General features: G+C 41.3%; 1 protein-coding gene across 2 annotated transcripts in view; it reads left to right on the forward strand.

The window, feature by feature from the left end:
* The first annotated feature begins 11,852 nt into the window (after positions 1-11,852).
* The window catches only part of UPF2 (UPF2 regulator of nonsense mediated mRNA decay), a 153,582-nt gene continuing 145,323 nt past the window's right edge, over positions 11,853-20,111 (forward strand). For both annotated transcript variants that reach the window (XM_027772453.1, XM_006150016.1), the window contains exons 1-2: positions 11,853-11,971; positions 19,045-19,424. In XM_027772453.1, coding sequence (XP_027628254.1) covers positions 19,063-19,424 — 362 coding nt within the window. In that variant the 5' untranslated portion in view covers positions 11,853-11,971; positions 19,045-19,062. The remainder of the gene's footprint in view (positions 11,972-19,044; positions 19,425-20,111) is intronic.

Below are 20,111 nucleotides of genomic sequence, written 5' to 3' on the forward strand. Positions count from 1 at the left end.
CCTCTCTGGTCAAATTTAAATAAATAAATAAAGTTTAGAAAAATATTTTAAAAAATAATTAAAATAATTCTTAAAAAATAATTATTTAATTTTATTGTTATTATTTAAAATTCTTTTAAAGTTGGCCAGAATGAGTCAGAGAGAGAGGGAAAGTGAGAAAGCAAGCTGCCAGATCAGAACTTGAATCATGGTCAGCCAAGTGGGAGTTCAGCTGCCTTAACCACCATGCCAACTGGCAGCCCCCTAAATAAATGATTTTTTGTTTTTAATTATTTTATTTAACTTTATTTATTTATTTAAATTTTGACCAAGGAGGGACACAGTGAGAGACAGCGAAAGAGAGAGAGAGAGAGAGAGAGAGAGAGAGAAAGTAAGTGAGAAAGCAAGCTGCCAGGTCCAGGACTTGGACCCCGGCCAGCCATGTGGGAGTTCAGTGCCCTTAACCACCATGCCACCAGCCCATCCCAATAAATGAGTCTTTAAAAAAAAACCAGTTAGATTTAGATGGCAGAAGGTTAGCTTTCTCACTGCTTACCCAAAGAATATTGTGACCGATTATTCCTAGGTGAAATGAAAGGAAGTCAGAAATTAGAAATGACAATTATGTTTATGAATCTGTCATATTTGCAATAGCTGAGAAAACTCTTCCTCCCCTCACCCTCTTTCTTCTTTTTTAAAACCTCCTTTTTTCTTAACCATCATGTTAAAGTTCATTGTATTGGTACAGATTCCTAATGCTTGAAATACATTTCAGATGCATCGGTTTCTCACTATGCCAAGGCAAAGAAAGGGCTGTTGAAGTACTATTTATTCAAAAGTGCAAAGCCATTTTGATTGTGCTTGTTTCCAAAATGATTTAGTAATAGCCAACACTTAGAGAGCATATGCTGGAGCTGCTGCCAAGTGCTTTTATTGCAATTACTTCATTTACTCCTCACAATACCCCATGTAAAAAGTACTATTATTATCATGATTTTTAAGAATAAAAAGCTGTGATTTCAACTGGTTAAATAATGAACCCAAGTTCAAATAGCTAGCAAATATTGGAGCTAGAACTTGAACTCATGCCGTCTAACTGCAGAGCTGTGTGTTCCTTGCTTTCCACTGCTGCTTCCCAACCAGTTCTCCTCCTACACTCCTTTCCAGTGTTCTCCTTTCTGTCTTTTAGTTCTCTTAAGTTTCCAGCCCCTTTTTTAGTGCCTTCTTCTCAACCTTTACTCCTGTCAGTCCATCAACTCCATCCATACTCACTTTTCCTCATTTTCCTTCACTTCCCTCCTCACTCAGCCTAGGTTCCAGGATCCTCTATTCTAATCACTCTCTTGAAAATACCCTCGATTCTCTTACTCTTCTCTTTGTCAGTCATACTGTCACAAGGAAAAAAAAATTCCAACCTTGATTAGTTTAACTGTTCATCTCTTCTGGGAAAATTGGCCAGTGTAGGCTGGATGGTTTTATAACCACAAACTCAAATAGCTGCTCAGCATGAACTGGCAATCCCTACTAAGCAGCTCTATGGCTTTCCCCACTCTTCATAGTGTCTCCTTCTCCTCTTTTCAAACTTCTCACCTTACCTGATGAAATCTGCCTCAGATTTCATTGAAAAATACAAACGATCAAAAAGGCAGTCTTTCAGTTTCCCTCTAATAAACCTGTCTTCTTTATCTTCTCTCCTAATAAATTGTAGAAATCCTTGCTTCTACCAAAGACACTTTCCACTTGTACTTCAAATTCTTTTTTTTTTCTTTTTTGCTTTTTTTGGAGAGGTTTTTGCTATAGGGTGCGTCCACTCGCCAGAAAGACAGAAAAGACCGAAAGCGAGAAATCACCCTCCATGGGGGATGGCCACGCCGCAATCCCTTCTCCTCTCAGGATCTTGGGCACACGTGCACACACACCTGGCATGAGTTTAAGCCACCGGGTCCAGGACTTGAACCGCAGTTGACTACATGGGAGTCCAGTGACGTAGCCATTATGTCATCTGCTGTTCCCCACTTATACTTCAAATTCTATACTTTCTTGCCACCACGAGGATTTTGCTTCTAGATTTATCTTTTCTTTTTACTTATTTTAAATTTTGTTTTAATTGCCAGAGGGCACATGCACTCACCAGAGAGAGAGAGGAAGAGAGAGAAAGCACCTCCCAGTTGGGCATAGTTATGCTGCAATCCTTTTTTCCTCTATTTCTCCCACTCATCAGGATTCAGGGCACACATGCACATTAACCCAGCATGCTTTTTTCTTTCTTTTAAAGAATTTTTTATTGAATTTCATTTTTTTAATTATTATTATTAATTTGCTATAGGGCACATGCATGCACTAGAGACAGACAGAGACTGAGATAAAGAAAGTTGCAATAGCTGAGAAAACTCTTCCTCCCCTCACCCTCTTTCTTCTTTTTTAAAACCTCCTTTTTTCTTAACCATCATGTTAAAGTTCATTGTATTGGTACAGATTCCTAATGCTTGAAATACATTTCAGATGCATCGGTTTCTCACTATGCCAAGGCAAAGAAAGGGCTGTTGAAGTACTATTTATTCAAAAGTGCAAAGCCATTTTGATTGTGCTTGTTTCCAAAATGATTTAGTAATAGCCAACACTTAGAGAGCATATGCTGGAGCTGCTGCCAAGTGCTTTTATTGCAATTACTTCATTTACTCCTCACAATACCCCATGTAAAAAGTACTATTATTATCATGATTTTTAAGAATAAAAAGCTGTGATTTCAACTGGTTAAATAATGAACCCAAGTTCAAATAGCTAGCAAATATTGGAGCTAGAACTTGAACTCATGCCGTCTAACTGCAGAGCTGTGTGTTCCTTGCTTTCCACTGCTGCTTCCCAACCAGTTCTCCTCCTACACTCCTTTCCAGTGTTCTCCTTTCTGTCTTTTAGTTCTCTTAAGTTTCCAGCCCCTTTTTTAGTGCCTTCTTCTCAACCTTTACTCCTGTCAGTCCATCAACTCCATCCATACTCACTTTTCCTCATTTTCCTTCACTTCCCTCCTCACTCAGCCTAGGTTCCAGGATCCTCTATTCTAATCACTCTCTTGAAAATACCCTCGATTCTCTTACTCTTCTCTTTGTCAGTCATACTGTCACAAGGAAAAAAAAATTCCAACCTTGATTAGTTTAACTGTTCATCTCTTCTGGGAAAATTGGCCAGTGTAGGCTGGATGGTTTTATAACCACAAACTCAAATAGCTGCTCAGCATGAACTGGCAATCCCTACTAAGCAGCTCTATGGCTTTCCCCACTCTTCATAGTGTCTCCTTCTCCTCTTTTCAAACTTCTCACCTTACCTGATGAAATCTGCCTCAGATTTCATTGAAAAATACAAACGATCAAAAAGGCAGTCTTTCAGTTTCCCTCTAATAAACCTGTCTTCTTTATCTTCTCTCCTAATAAATTGTAGAAATCCTTGCTTCTACCAAAGACACTTTCCACTTGTACTTCAAATTCTTTTTTTTTTCTTTTTTGCTTTTTTTGGAGAGGTTTTTGCTATAGGGTGCGTCCACTCGCCAGAAAGACAGAAAAGACCGAAAGCGAGAAATCACCCTCCATGGGGGATGGCCACGCCGCAATCCCTTCTCCTCTCAGGATCTTGGGCACACGTGCACACACACCTGGCATGAGTTTAAGCCACCGGGTCCAGGACTTGAACCGCAGTTGACTACATGGGAGTCCAGTGACGTAGCCATTATGTCATCTGCTGTTCCCCACTTATACTTCAAATTCTATACTTTCTTGCCACCACGAGGATTTTGCTTCTAGATTTATCTTTTCTTTTTACTTATTTTAAATTTTGTTTTAATTGCCAGAGGGCACATGCACTCACCAGAGAGAGAGAGGAAGAGAGAGAAAGCACCTCCCAGTTGGGCATAGTTATGCTGCAATCCTTTTTTCCTCTATTTCTCCCACTCATCAGGATTCAGGGCACACATGCACATTAACCCAGCATGCTTTTTTCTTTCTTTTAAAGAATTTTTTATTGAATTTCATTTTTTTAATTATTATTATTAATTTGCTATAGGGCACATGCATGCACTAGAGACAGACAGAGACTGAGATAAAGAAAGTGAGAAAGGAAGCTGCTAAGTCCAGGACTTGAACTGCAGTCAGCCATGTGGGAGTTCAGTGCCTCAACCACTATGCCACCTACTGGCCCCATGCTTTTCTTTCTTTCTTTTTTATTTTTAAGAGGTTTTTGCCTTAGGGTGTGTGTGCTCTCCGGGGAGGGGGGGAATGAGAAATCACCCCCAGAGAAATGGCTATGCTGCAATCCCTTCTCTTCCATTTCCCTCCTGGGATCTTGGGCACACACGTACACATGCCTGACATGTTTCAAGCCACTGGGTCTGGGACTTGAACAGTTGTCAGCCATGTGGGAGCACAGTGACACAACTACTACATAATCTGCTGGCCCCACAGCATGTTTTTCAAGCCATCTGGGCCAGGATTCAAACTGCAGCTAATCATGTGGGACCTAGCTGCCAATGCACAGTGCTTTACGAGTGCATTATGGGGCCAGTCTTGTGTTTTTTTGTTTGTTTGTTTGTTTGTTTTTTAAAGAGATTTTTGCTATAGGGCACCTGCACTCACTGGAAAGACCAAAAGAAAGGAATCGCGCCCCCCTCCCCCCCCCATGGGGATGGCCATGTCACAATCCCTTCTCCTTCATTTTCTTTTCGGGATTTTTGGCATGCACACAAACCCAGCGTGTTTTAAGTCACTGAATTCAAGACTGAAATCGTGGTTGACGATGTGGGAGTCCAGCACCTTAACCACTGTGACACCTGGTGGCCCCTGGCCTTGTCTTTTTGCTCTCTCCTACAGCATCACTATTTTCTTCTTTCCCTGATCATTCCCATTGAACGCACTCTCTTTTTTTTTACAGAGATATTTTGCTATAGGGCACGTGTGCTTGCCAGAGAGACAGAGAGACAGAAAGTGAGAAATCATCCCTCAGGGGGATGACTATGCCACAATCCTTTCTCTTTCATTCTCCTCTTGGGATTCTGGGCACGGATGGACACATGCCCAGTGTGAGTTTCAAGCTGCCGGGTCTGGGACTCAAACCACAGTCAACTACATGGGAGTCCAGCAACATAACCATTATGCCATCTGCTGGTTCTGACCACATTCTCTTTAACTCTCATTTAAAAATACAAAAAACAGGGTTGAGGGGCAGCAGATAGTGTGGCAGTTAAGGGACCGGACTACCACATGGCTTGACCACAGTTCGAGTTTCAGATCTAGCAGCTAGCTTTCTCTCTCTCTGGTGAATGCCTGTGCCTTATAGCAAATTAAAAAAATAATAAGAAAAATTAAAATGAAATAATTAAAGAAAATACAAAAAAGATATAAAAGCAAAGATAATAAATCAAACAAAATCCTCCCTGACCTCACATTCTCCTATAGTTATATTTTTCTACTGCTTTTCTCAATAAAATTCTTCATGTATCTGTCTTCATTGTTCATATCTTCAATTTAATCTTCAACTATTCCAATTTGTCCCTACTAATTCACAATCTGCCTTTTTCATTTTTTTTAAGAGGTTTTTGCTATAGGGCTTGTGCACTCGCCAGAGAGATACAAAGAGACAGAGAGAGACAGTGAAAAATCACCCCCCAGTGGGGATGGCCATGCCAAAATCCCTTCTCCTCCATTCTCCTCTTGGGATCTTGGGCACACACGCACACATTCCTGGTGTGAGTTTAAGCCACCGGGTCCGGGACTCAAACTGTGGTTGACTACATGGGAGTTCAGCGACATAGCCATTATGCTAACTGCTGGTCCTTACAACCTGCCTTTTTCAAGGTGAATACTATCCGTACATTGTCAATCCAACAAATACTTCTGTTTTCATACTCTTTGCACTCTCAGTGAAATTTAAGTCAGCTACCCGCCTTTCCCTTTTCGAAGCATCTATTTTTTCTGCTTTGGGGACAGGACACTCTCCTGGTTTTCTCTTTCCTCAGTTTCCTTTTTAGAGACCTAATCTCTATTGTCATGCATTGCATAACAGTCAAGAACATTCCACATATTAGTACTGTATATAATGGTGGTCCTGTAAGAAACATGTAGGCTATACCACATTGCCTAGGTGTGTTAGTATGCTGTAACATCTAGATATGTAACAATACACTATGATGTTCACACAATGAAATTGCCTAATGGCATGTTTCTTAGAACATATCCCCATCTGGGACCAGCAGTTAGTGTAATGGCTATGTCTCTGAACTCCCATGTAGTCAACCACGGTTCATGTCCCTGACCCAGTGGCTTAAAACTCATGCCGGGTACGTGTGTGTGGGCGTGCCCAAGATCCTGAGAGGAGAATGGAGAAGGGATTGTGGTGTGGCCATCCCCCCTAGGGGGTGATTTCTTGCTTTCTGTCTCTCTCTGTCTGTCTGGTGAGTGCAAGCGCCCTATAGCAAAAACCTCTCCCTCACCAAGAACATATCCCCATCGTTAAACTATAAATGACTGTACTTGAATGTTTCAGGGCTTAGTCCTGAACTTTGTTCTTTTGCTAAATTTTCTTTGGTGATTTCACTCATTCCTATTTTTTTTTTTTTTGGAGAGGTTTTTGCTATGGGGCTTGTGTGCTTGCCAGAAAAAGACAGAGAGACAGCAAATGAGAAATCACCGCCCAGGAGGGATGGTCAGGCCGCAAACCCTTCTCCTCCATTCTCCTCTCAGGATCTTTGGCATGCACGCACATGTGCCTGGCGTTAGTTTAAGCTACTAGGTCAACTACATGGGAGTCTAGGGACATAGCCATTATGCCAACTACTGGTCCCGGTTTTACTCATTCTTATTCTTTAAATACTATGTTGATAACACTCAGATGTTCATCTCTAGGTCAGTGGTCTTCCCTGTGTTTCAACTATCCATTGGATAATTAGAACCAGTAATTCTCCAGTAAGCACTTTGCAATCTGATGATCTAACATGCTTTTTTGACTAACTCTATTTATTAAAAGCTTTATAAAAAAGAGTAACTTTAGGGCTGGTAGGTGGCATGGTGGTTGAGGGTGCAGTATTCCCACATGGCAAACTGTGGTTCAAGACCCAAACCTGGCAACTTGCTTTCTCACTTTCCCTCTCTCTCTCTCTAGCCCTCTCTGCTCAAAATTAAAATAAATAAAATAAAGTTAAAAAAAAGAATACCTCACATGGTTTCACTTCATTGAGTGGAATTAAGAGAATCCAGTATTAGTAAGCTGATTTTCTTTTCATAGAGAGGGAAAGTTAACTACTTTTTAAAAAAAGAATTATTTAACATATTCATTCTTTTTTTTCTTTTTCTTTTGACAAGCGAGGGCGGGGGAAGAGAGAGATAAGATGAGAAAGCAAGCCACCAGGTCCGGGACTTGAATTGTGGTCAGTCATGTGGGAGTCTAGCACGTTAACCACACCACCTGCTGGCCCATCATTATTACTTTCTAAGATTTGCTATAGGGTATATGCTTACCAGAAAGAGAGAGAGAGAGAGAGAGAGAGAGAAAGCAAACCTCCAGGTTTGGGACTTGAACCACAGTTGGCCATGTGTGAGTCTAATGCCTTAACAACCACGCCACCTGCTAGCATCAACAGTTAACATTTCTTATTGAATGGACGCATCTCAACACATTTAGTTTAGAAACTATTAAGTTGAGATACAGAAGGAAAGTTCTTTGAAAACTGTATATAAGTAGTAGGTCTATCTATATAAATAGGTTTTTTTCATATACTATAGCTGTGTTTTGAAGCAGGTAAAAAAAATAATGAACATTTAGGAAAATTCTTCTCAGGTAATGAAATGAACACTTAAATGCATAATGCACTGCATGTATTCTTAGAAAATAGTGAGGCTTGAATTATTAGAATGTAAAAATGATGGCCTCTTTAGAACAATGTGTTTCTGCAGTTAAGCGATTACAACTGTTTTCCCACATTAGCAGGCTTTTGGTGGCTACCTTGACATTCTTTCTTTGAAAAGAAAATAAATGGGCCAGCTGGTGGCATGGTGGTTAAGGTAGCTTGATCCCATATGGCAAACTGGACAAAAAAAAATGATGTGCAATATTTTCAGTCAATACATAAATTTGCATAAAGGCAATGGACTATAGTAGAAAGAACTTGGGTTTTGGAGTTAGTCGTAAGGAAAATACCATGTAATATTCTTACTAGTTTTGTGATTTTTGACTAAATTATTTAATCTTTCTGTGACCCTCTTTTTTTTTTTAAATTTACCAGAGGGTATGTACACTTGCTGGAGAGAGACAGAGATCTCTTCTTCATTTCTCTCTCCTTTTAGGATTTGGACACACATATACACATGTCTGGCATATTTTAAAGAAATAATTATTTTATTTAACTTTATTTACTTATTTATTTAAAATTCTGATCAGAGAGGGACAGAGTGAGAGAGAGAGGGAAAGTGAGAAAGCAAGCTGCCAGGTCTGGGACTCAAACTGTGGTTGGCCATGTGGAACACCACCTGCTGGCCCCCATGACTGACATGTTTTATATTTATTTATTTTTAATTTAATTCCATTTCTTATTATTTTAAAATCTGACCAGAGAGAGAGAGAGAAAGGGAAAGTAAGAAACCAAGTTGCCAGGTCTGGGGCACAATCCACTGTCAGCCATATTGGAATCTGGCACCTTTACCCACCACACCACCTGCCGGCCCCAGCCTGGCATGTTTTTAAACTTGCACAATCTGGGACTTCAATCCTGCTATCAAAGCTGTTGTGGGAGCCAACAGCTTTACCCACCAGGCCATGGGCTGGCCCCTATGCCTCAAGTTTTATAAAATGGGGATCATATACCTACCTGTGGGATTATTTAATTATAATAACAAATGTAATAAAAATGCTTTTTAATTCCTGTACTCACATGATTTCCTTTTATGAAAGACATAAAAGTTGACTTGATTTACAATGAGACATTTATTTATCAAAAGAGAAGTAAAGCTTCAAAGGCAGTCAGTCAGACAAAATGAGAAAGGGTGGTGAGTTAGACTCTTCCAAGAGAATCTGTGGGACTTTACTCTCTGACTTTACTCTCTTTACCCTTATGTCCAGATCAGAAATAGGCCCTACTTGGTTTCTAGAAAGTTGGGTTGTCAGATGTTTCTTTAAGAATTATTTTATTTAACTTTATTTATTATTTATTTGACCAAAGAGCAACAGAGCAAGAGGGACAGTGAGAAAGCAAGCTGCCAGGTTCAGGACTCTAATTGCAGTCAGCTATGTGGGAGTCTGGTGCCCTTAACCACCATGCCACCTGCTGGCCCCTAGATTTCTTTTTTCATACCCAACTGGAAGTTTGTACCTGCTGTGGTGTATTGTAAACTCTTTTCCCTGTTCTACTAGGGCTACTACAAAGATCTAGGGAAGGAAAAGCTCCCAAAGCAGTCATCCTGAAGGCTAAATTTGTTGGAAAAACTCAGGAGATTAAGAGCATGTGTCCTGCTGGCTTGCCCCAAGAGGTGTTCATTACATGCTACTAAATGCTTTTAGGAGGGAGAGAAGAAGAAGAGAGAGAGAAAAGGAACTCTGAAAAGAGTTGAGGTGTTTTGGGACAGTTCTCTCATTATTGTTTAACAATGGTATAAAATAGGTTAAGTTCATTTTCTCTCTTCTACACTTCTTTTTGCTGTGTAAGTTTTATTATAGGGCACAAACACTAGCCAGAGTGAGGAGGGTGAGAGATCACTTTCCCAGAGGAGATGGCCACTCCATAATCCCTTCTGCTCCATTCTCCTCTCAGGATTTTGGGCATGCACAAACACCTGCCTGGTGTGTTTTCTATGTCAGTGGAAGGGGGCTCAAACATGCAGTCAACCATACAGGGTCCAACCACCTAACCCACTGCCACAGGGTAGCCCTTTTTTATTATTCCTTATATGCTTGACCTTCTGGTAATACTCTAAAAAGAAAAAAAAATACAGGAAGTGCCAACAGACACGCCTTTGAGAAGGTAACATATGTGTTAAGAATAAATGGTATGGAACCAGCAGTTAGTGTAATGGCTATCTCGCTGGACTCCCATGTAGTCGACAGTGGTTCGAGTCCCGGACCCAGTAGTTTAAAACTCATGCCGGGCGTGTGTGCGTGCGTGCTCAAGATCCCGAGAGGAGAATGGAGAAGGGATTGCAGAGTGGCCATCCCCCCTGGGGGGGGGGTGATTTCTCGCTTTCTGTCAGTCTGGCGAGTGCCCACGCCCTATAGCAAAACAAAAAAAACAAAAACGAAAACCTCTCCAAAAAAAAGAAAAAAAATAATAAATGGTATACAGAACAGTAAATACAGACAAACGGGCCAAGTTTGAATAAAGGAAAACCTAGACCAGTCTCAATTATCTGAGGTTGGTACCAGTTCAATTTGTTGGCTTGGATACCGGGTGGGGACACCGCCTGTCAAACAAGAATCAAGACCAGTTTTGGACCTTTGGATCCAGACGAGCCACAGCCCCACTCCAGACATTCGAGATCCTAACATTACCTATATAAAAGGCTAAGAGCAGATGCTGAATTTCAGCACCTGAGGAGGAAATAGTGTGGAGAAACTGATACTCATTTCAAAAAGCTGACGTGGGTTCTCACTGGGCAGGAAATAACGAAGCTGTTCCCACTTCCCCGCAACGGGTGAATTCACTAACTCAGGGAGGTCATTTCTCCGTAATTAAAAAAATTGCTTACTAGAACTGGGGACTTTCTAAAAACCGTTCAGGAAAGGCCCTGATTCTTCTTCACTATGGGATGTTTTTAACTGGACGCTTAAAACTACTTCTGGAAATGCCCTCACGGGACTTTCTCAGCCTTTTAGGGCACTCCTAAATCTAGACGCACTCCTAACCAACTTTACCTTCCTCACCGGCCATAGTCCTTAGTTTGTCCAGTTTTCAATTTCCTAAATCTTCAACCTCTCCTCACGAATTAGTCCAATCAAACTTGCCCTTCTTAGACCCCCTGCTTTACGTTGGCACCAGGAAACTCCCATGAGAATCACGTGGCCAAGCGTGTCCTTAATGGCGCTCCGTAATTCTACTATTCTACCACCCTTCCTCGCCTCCTGTTAGCTCCGCCCCGCCCCCTCTCGCTCCCTTCCCAATCTTCCCACTCCTCAATGTGCCTGCGCCTGCGCATCTGTAATTCAGGCGCTTTCCCTTTCCTGGCGACCAATCCACTTCCTGCCTTTGGTCCTCAGAACACTCTTCCCTTCTGCTGAGGCCCAGGCTTGAGGAGCTGGTCGAGGCTGCCCTATAGATTGCCTATCTAGAAATTTTGTTCCTCTCGTCGAGTGGGAAATTTAAAAGAGTCCGTAAGGAGATGGCACCTGCCTAAGCTTTTTACTTAGAATCCTCCACTATAGAGCCAAATTGAGAACATTGGCATGCTGGGGGATGGGCAACCTGGAATATTTTCGGTCTGGCAATGGTGAGGACAGCTCCTCCCCATCCGCCTCCCTCCGCCCCGCCCCCACTCGCAGCCCGGCCGCGCTGGTGAGTGGCGGGCGGGAGGGCCGGCGGGCGGAGGGAGGAGGGGGAGCTGAGGGAAGGCGGGCCCTCGGCTGCGATATAGATTGCCTATCTAGAAATTTTGTTCCTCTCGTCGAGTGGGAAATTTAAAAGAGTCCGTAAGGAGATGGCACCTGCCTAAGCTTTTTACTTAGAATCCTCCACTATAGAGCCAAATTGAGAACATTGGCATGCTGGGGGATGGGCAACCTGGAATATTTTCGGTCTGGCAATGGTGAGGACAGCTCCTTCCCATCCGCCTCCCTCCGCCCCGCCCCCACTCGCAGCCCGGCCGCGCTGGTGAGTGGCGGGCGGGAGGGCCGGCGGGCGGAGGGAGGAGGGGGAGCTGAGGGAAGGCGGGCCCTCGGCTGCGAGATAGGTGGGGGGAGGGGAGGGGAGAGCCCGAGCGCTGGAGTTGGTGCTGGGAAACCCGGGGCTAATGTTGACAACAGGCTCGAGGTGAGTCCCGGGAGGCTCCTTCCCCTCCGCACCAACGATCCGGAGGAAGCGTGGCTGGGGGGCACCGGCCTGGAACCTTACTCCCGGGGGGACCCAAGAGGCTACTCCGCATCCCAGCTCTCCGGGGGCGGCGAGCAGTGGAGGGACGGCGGACCCGGCGTCGTCCTCCTCAGACCCGTCTCCCGAGGCTTCCGCATCAACGCGGGAGCCCCAGGGCCAGGGCAGGCATGAGGGGCGGTAGACGAGGTGCCTGCCCCACATGCCTGGGCCGGGCCTAGGGTCGGAGGCGGGGAGCCTGCTGTGGCGGGGAGAAGGTGTTTGGGGGCGTGGAGTAGCGAGGGGAGGTTGGGGAAGGCTTTTCGGGAGCCGGGAGGGAAGCGAGCGTGAGGAAGTGGGAGAGTGCGTGTGTGGGAGAATGTGGAGTAGGAGACCCGCCGGGGACTCTGGTGGTGCGGGAGTGTGGGGCGCGAAGTTAGGGTTGGGGCAAGGATGGTCTGCGAAGGTGACCGTGGGTAGCCTTAGGACGGGAGTTGTGGCGGGGAAGCGTGCTAGGTATGGGAATGTGGAGCCAGAGCAGGGATCCGTGGGAGATGTAGGGGGAGTCGGTGTGTATCTGGGGATGGTGGGCACAGGCTGTTCGGTTTACCTTCCTTTTATTCAGGCTGGTCCAACCTAAGGCTCCAAGTACTCGTGGTGGTGCCGTTGAACTAAGAAGGTGACCACAGCATATTTGGTCTCCAGGTTGGCAAAGCACAGCCCGTTTACAGGTTTTTGGAGGTCCACCGTGGAGGGCCCGGACCAGCTGCTCTTTTGGTCTTGTCGGACTTGTATGTAGTGATGTATTAGACCAAGTAAAACTCTCACAAACTCTTTCACTATTTATAGGTGTTCATAAAAACTGTAGGACACCATTTTTGAACTGGTGAAATTAAAAAAAATGTGAAATAAGTTCTTTATGCTAAGCGCATTTTTTAAAGAATAAAGTCTTAAGTACTGAGAGATAATGCCCCTGTGCTGTTCTGCCCTTACGACATTTTGAATAACAGAACTGAAAGGTAAAACAGCATTCTCTCACTAGTATTTTCAGAGCAGTCTAATTGTGATTTCATTCCGTATGGTTCTTAGCAAAGGGATATCTTTAAAAGGGAAACCCACTTACTCTGTGCCCTTAATCTCAGGACACTCCATTGCTACCTGTTTTACTAGTAAAATAGTTTTATTTTCTGTTGAAAGTTTAGGGTCTATTTAGAAAACCAAATAAAATACACAGCTGAATTGCCAGAACACTATTTTGGGAGCTAGAAAGGTGGCTTTGAATCATAGTTTCGTTTTAAGGACTGTTTGAATGTGATTGTATTCAGTAAAAATAATTTGTAAGAGCTAATCATTTCAGTTAAAAGATCACTGATTTTTATCCTGAGATAGACTCTTTCACATTCTAGTAGAGAATTTTTTTGAAAAACATTAGATGAAATATTTGACAATTTATTAAAGCTTGACTTTATTAACAAGATTTTAGCGTATACTATTCAGCTTAATTTTTAAAAATTATTTTATTTATCTTTATCCATTTATTTATTTTTATTTGACCATAAAGGGATACGGTGAGAAAGAGAGTGAGAAAGCAAGCTGCCAGGTCTGGGACTTGAACCAAAGTCAGCCATGTGGGAGTCCAGCATCTTCAACCACCACGCCACCTGCCGGCCCCCACTATTCAGCTTAATTTTAAAAAAATTGACATAATACAAATGCATTCTCATCTGAATCATGTCGCTTGTATATTTTATTTGATTTTTAAAAAAATCTCAGTCAGGATACATAGTGAGAAAGAGTACTGGGCAGTGAGGCTTAGTCCAGCTGCTAACTAGTGTAATCTTGGGCAGGTCACTCTACTACTGTCATCGCAGTGTGAAGATTGAAGATTGGAATAGATTAAATCTAATGGTCTTTGTGACTTTACAAATTGTGGGGTTGGCAGGTGGCATGGAGGTTAAGGCACTGAACTCCAACTTGGCTGACTGTAGTTCAAGTCCCAGACCTTGTGGCCTGCTTTCTCACTTTCCCTCTCTTTCTCTCTCTGGTCAAATTAAAGATGTATATATATAAGTAAATAAAATAAAAGTTGTTTTAAAAAAGCTCTCATGAACTTTTCAGTGTTCTCTGTGGAAAAGAACCAGTTTATATATTTTTATTTTTATTATCTTTTTTGCTATAGGGCATGTGCCCTCACCAGAAAGACAGAGACAGAGAGACAGAAAGCGATAAATCACCCCCCAGGGGCATGGCCACGCTGCAGTCCCTTCTCCTCCATTCTCCTCTTGGGATCTTGGGCACGCACGCATGCACATGTGCCTGGTGTGAGTTTAAGCCACTGGGTCCGGGACTTGAACTGCGGTTGACTACATGGGAGTCCAGCAACATAGCCATTAAGCTAACTGCTGGTCCCAATAACTAGTTTTTATTGACTGCCTTCCTCATGCTTGCTGGTATGCTGCTAGCCAATATGCTAGAAGCTTAAGAACTCTGTAAGATAAGTAGCAGTATCTCCATTTTTATTGATAAATAGGTTCAGAAAAATTTAGTTGTCCATTTCCATAGATAATAGCCTGTATTGTTGGGATACAGACTTAAAATCTAACTTAAGAGTTCTTACATTTTAATTTCATAAGTTGTATTACTGCCTCTGTATGAACTTTTAGATTTGTCATGATTTTTGACAGAGGCAGAGATAGACAATGAGAAGTCATCCCCCAAGGGGGATGGCCATGCTGCAATCCCTTCTCTGTTCTCCTCTCAGGATTTTGGACACTCATGAACACGTGTCTGTGTGAGTTTCAAGCTGCCAGGTCTGAGACTCAACTGTAGTCAGCCACATATGTAGTAATTCAGCCCCTTAGCCTCTTGCTGGCTCCCACTCTTAAGGTTTCTTTTTTTTAATATTTATTTCCATTTGTTGTTGTTGTTATTTTTTAATTTGATCAGAGAGAGAGAAAAGGGAAGTGAGAAAGCAAGTTGCCAGGTTCAGGACTCAAACTACGATTGTACATGTGGGAATCCAGACCTTTTAACCATCTTGCCACCTGTTGGCCCCCCTTCAGGTTTCTTAATTTTTGTTAAGAGTGTAAGTTCTTGGGACCAGTGGGTGGCATGGTGGTTGGAGACGCTAGATGTCCACGTGGCTAGCCATGGTTTAGGTTCTGGACCTGGCAGCTAGCTTTTTCGCTCTCTCTCTCTCTCACTCACTCACTCACTCTCATTCTGTCTCTCTCGCTCTTGTTTTCACTCTGTCCCTTTCTGGTCAAAGTGAAATAAATAAATAAAATAAATAAATAAATAAAGTAATTATTTTTTAAAAAATAAACATGCACCGTAGCAAAAATTTCTTAAAAAAAAAAAAAAAAAAAAAGTGAGTTCTTGGGGCTGACAGAAGGTGTGGTGGTTGAGGCATTGGACTCCCACATGGCCCAGGATGGTTTGAGCTCTGGAACTAGCAGCTTGCTTTCTCACTTTCCCTCTGTCTCTCTCCAGTCAAATTAAAAAAAAAGTATGGGTTTGTGACTGAACCAGTAGCCAGTGGTTAAGCGAGCCGGCTCCCAGATATGGTTTGAATCCCAGCCCCGGAGGGTTGAAAAACATGCCAGACATGTTTTGGTTTGCCCCAAATCCCAACAGGATGGAGAAATGGAGGATTGTGGTATGGCCGTGCCTTGCTGGGGAGAGCCTTTATCTTTTATCCTCTTCCTTCCTAGCGAGTACATATGTCTTCTGGCATTAAACAGAGTATGGGTTCAGATTCCAACTTTGTCACCAGCTGTGACAGTTTTGTTCAAATTACTTGATTAAGTCTCAGTTTGCTTGTTTATATTCTCTTGTACTGCCCTTTAGAGCATGATATATATATATATATTTTTTTTTTTTTTTTAAGAGAGATTTTTGCTATAGGGCCCATGGTTTGTGGAGAGACAGAGAAACAGGAAATGAAAAATCATCTCCCAGTGGGGATGTCCACACTGCGATCCCTTTTCTCCCATTCTCTTGGAATTCTGGACATACATTCACAGCGTGAGTTTTAAGCCATTGGTCTGGGACTCAGACCACATTAGACTGCATGAGAGTCCAGTGACATAACCATTACACCATCTACTGGTCCCAGAGCATGATATTTTTATATTAAAGGTGAATATTTAACCAAAAATGTGTAAGAATTGGTAAATGCTAATGTTCTTTTGGTACATAGTAGTTGCAGTAATTTTTCACCCTTTTTAAAAAAAAAATTAATTTTACTTGTTATTTTTTAACTTGATCAGAGAGAAGGAACGAGAGGGAAAGTGAGAAAGCAAGCCGCCAGGTTCAGGACTCAAACTGCTGCCAGCCATATGGGAGTCTAGTGTCTTAACCTCCACATCACCTGGTGGCCCCACTTTCTCATATTTTAACAGCAATTGAACAGGATTAACAGCCTTATTTTGTTCTGAGTTAACTAGTGGGGTTAACAAAAGCCTTTGGATTTCATTGTCAAAATAAGAGCAGAGAACATGGAGGAGAAGAGAAACTAAAAGAAAGAAGGAAGAAGTGGCCAAGAGAAGGTACAGACTATGGTGTGTACCTCCCAAAACTACTTAGTGTTTCTGTTGGCCTTGGTTGCCTTTCTGTAAGAATAGCATTTATTAGCATGCTGAAGCAAATTCTTCGTTTTTAAAAAAATTTGTTACTGCAAATGTTTTTTTTTTAGTCTAGTTTTTAGTGTTATAACTTAAAACATATTTAAAAATATTAAAGAATACTTGATATAACTTCAGCTTTTAATGAAACACGTAGAAGTTTAAGAAATTCTTTAACATTTAATTCTGATTTTCTTGTATATCACTTTCAGAAGTTAAAAGTCCTGTCTGTAAAAGAAATGATACTAGATTAGTTTATCCTGAGTAGAAACATATTTTTAGAAAAGCAAACTCTAGAATTTTCCAGACCCATGCTATTAATGAAACTTTACTTGATGGTGGAAATGTTCTATTGGGTGGTCTGAAGTCATGACGTATTTTTGCATAGAAAAATATATCATGACTTTTTGGACGACTCAGTATATCTGTAATGCCCTGTATCATGGCCACATGTCACGTGGAATTGAGCAGTTGATAGTGACTGAAAAACAATTTCAAAATTTAATTCTGATTACATTTAGGTAGCCACATTTGGTATATTCAGTAGTTTTTAACTGATGATGATTTTGTCTTCCTGGGATATTTGGAAATATCTGGAGTCTTACTTGGTTGTCAAGACTGGAGAGTTTCTAAAATCTGCTACATAGAAGGCAGGGATGTTGCTAACCTTTCTGCAGTGGTTTTCCTCCTCTAAAACAAATAAATTACATTGCCCAAAATGTAAGTACTGGTAAAGGTTTGACTGGTGGTTACCATATTGGCAGATATAAAACCAGGTATATGGATTTTATATTCATCTTTATGTTTTATTTATAAGTTAATGTTTGACTAATGAGGCTTTTTTTTAAAGCTTTGTTTATTTACTATTATTATTATTTTTAACTTGTCCAGAGATAGACATAGAGAGAGAGAATGTGAAAGCAAGCTGCCAGGTCCAGGACTTAAACTGTGGTCTGCCATGTGAGAAGTCTCTTCTCTAGAGAGAGACAGAAAGTGATAAATCACCCCCTAGGGAGATAGCCATGCCACAATGCCTTCTCCTAAGTCTCCTCTTGGGATTTAGGCACACAGGCACATGTGCCGAGTGTGAGTTTAAGCATCCTGGTCTGGGACTTGAACTGTGGTCGACTATGTGAGGGTCCAGTGATGTAACTATTATGCCATCTGGCTGGTCCCTTGTTCATTGACTTTTTTTTTTTTTTTTGAGAAGCAAGAACTTGTTTATGCTCCTCTTCTTCAGTTTAAATACTTAACATTGAATACTGTATGAGGTAGTGAACTAGCATCTCTTAGCAGTTGTAAAATTTTGGAATAAAAATTGATTGAAAATGTCAAATATAGGGCCATCACGTGGTATGGTGGTTAAGGGTGGTGGACTCCCACATGGCCAACCACAATTCAAATCTTTCTCTCTCTCTCTCTCTGTGTCCCTCTCTGGTCAAATTAAAAGAAATTAAATAAATAAAGTTAAGTAAATATTTTTTAAAAATGTCAGATACATACTGAAGTACTTATAGTTACATTGTATGTTGCTTTGGAGTTGATAATAGAGGTTTGGAGTTGATGGATGTTAATTATACTGTGGCCTCCATTTTTGTTTATGTTTTGAGTTTTCCATCATAAAAAGTAGGAAATAAATAGACAACTTAGACTTTGGTAGCCCTGATAATGATAGCATATGAAACATGACCAATAACTTATTTTGTAGTCACAAGAATTGTAGTCTCTTTGCATGCAGTTTTTTTTCTCTCTCACAGATGCCAAGTTGCAATTAATACTTTTTTAAATTTTATTTATTTATATACTTTTAATTTTAATTTGACCAGAGAGAGAGAGAGAGAGAAAGTGAGAAAGCGTGCCAGCAGGTTCAGGACTTGAACTGTAGTCACCCATGTGGGAATCCAGCGCCCTTAACCACCATGCCATCTGCTGGCCCCAATTAATACATTTTTTAAAAAAGTTTGTGTTGGGAGGCTGGTAGGTAGTGTGATAGTTAAGGGCACTAGACTCCCACGTGGCTGACTGCAGTTCGAGTCCCAGACCTGGTAGCTTACTTTCTCAATCTCCCTATCTTGGTCTCTGTGTGTTTCTCTCTGATCAAATTAATAATAATAATAATAAAAAAAATAAATAAAGTTAAATAAGGGAAGCCGACAGGTGGCATGGTGTTAAAGGCGCTGGACTTCCACTTGGCTGGCTGTGGTTTTGAGTCCAGACCTGCTGCCTGCCTTTCTCATGTTCTCTCTCTCTTTCTCTCTCGCTCTGTTCTTCTCTGGTCAAATTAAATAAATAAAGTTAAAGAAAATTCTTAAAAAAAATAAAGCTAAGTAAAATTCTTTAAAAAAATTACTGTTGGGTCAGTTTAAAAAAAATCACTTTAACTAGAGCAGTCACATTTTTTCACTTTTACAGATTGTCCTGGGTCACATAATGCCAGCTGAGCGAAAGAAGTCAGCAAGTATGGAAGAAAAAGACGCTTTACTAAACAACAAGGAAAAAGACTGCAGTGAAAGGCGGCCAGTGAGTAGCAAGGAGAAACCAAAAGATGATCTCAAGCTCACTGCCAAGAAGGAGGCCAGCAAGGCCCCCGAAGACAAGAAGAAGAAACCAGAAGACGATAAGAGAAAAAAGGAAGATAAGGAGCGCAAGAAAAAAGAAGATGAAAAGGTAAAGACAGACGAAGAATCAAAGAAGAAAGAGGAAGAAGAGAAAAAGAAACATGAAGAGGAAGAGAGAAAGAAGCAGGAAGAGCAGGCAAAGCGTCAGCAAGAAGAAGAAGCTGCTCAGTTGAAGTAAGAATAATTATTATAAATATTGATGTGAAAGAGTGGGAATACCTGGTGAAAATAGTTATTTGGAAAAAAACCTTCCTGGGTATAAATCTTTTAAGATTTGGAAATATCTTACATTTACTTTTCTGTTAACTAAATAGAGACATGTTAAAGGTGCTTTAAATAATAGTAACAATCTTGAATTGTTTTGAAACTCTGAGTTTATCTGGATTGCTTCTATGTTATAAAACTTTTTTCTTGTTATGATAATACCTTACATGTAGAAATTGGAAGTCTCTAGTTATTTTTTTAAAAAGAATTTTATTTAACTTTATTTATTATTATTGTTTTTAATTTGACCAGAGCAAGATAGAAAGGGGGGGACAGCAGGTTGTGTAGTGGCTAAGGGTGATGGACTCCCACATGGCCGACAGCATTTTGAGTACTGGACCTGGTGGCTTGCTTTCACTTTCTATCTGTCTGTCTATCTCGCTTTGTCCCTCTCTGGTCAAATTTAAATAAATAAATAAGTTAAAAAAAATAAGAAGCTGTTTAAAAAGAGACAGAGAGTAAGGTGAGAAAGTGAGCTGCCAGGCCCAGGATTCAAACCATGGTTGACGCTGTCTGAGTTTAGCCCCCTTAACCACTGAGCTACCTGCCGACCCTAAGTCTCTAATTCTTTTTTTTAAAAATAATTATTTATTTATT

This window comes from Tupaia chinensis, unplaced genomic scaffold (genome assembly GCF_000334495.1).
Source record: "Tupaia chinensis unplaced genomic scaffold, TupChi_1.0 Scaffold000275_1, whole genome shotgun sequence".
Classification (NCBI taxonomy): Eukaryota; Metazoa; Chordata; class Mammalia; order Scandentia; family Tupaiidae; genus Tupaia; species Tupaia belangeri.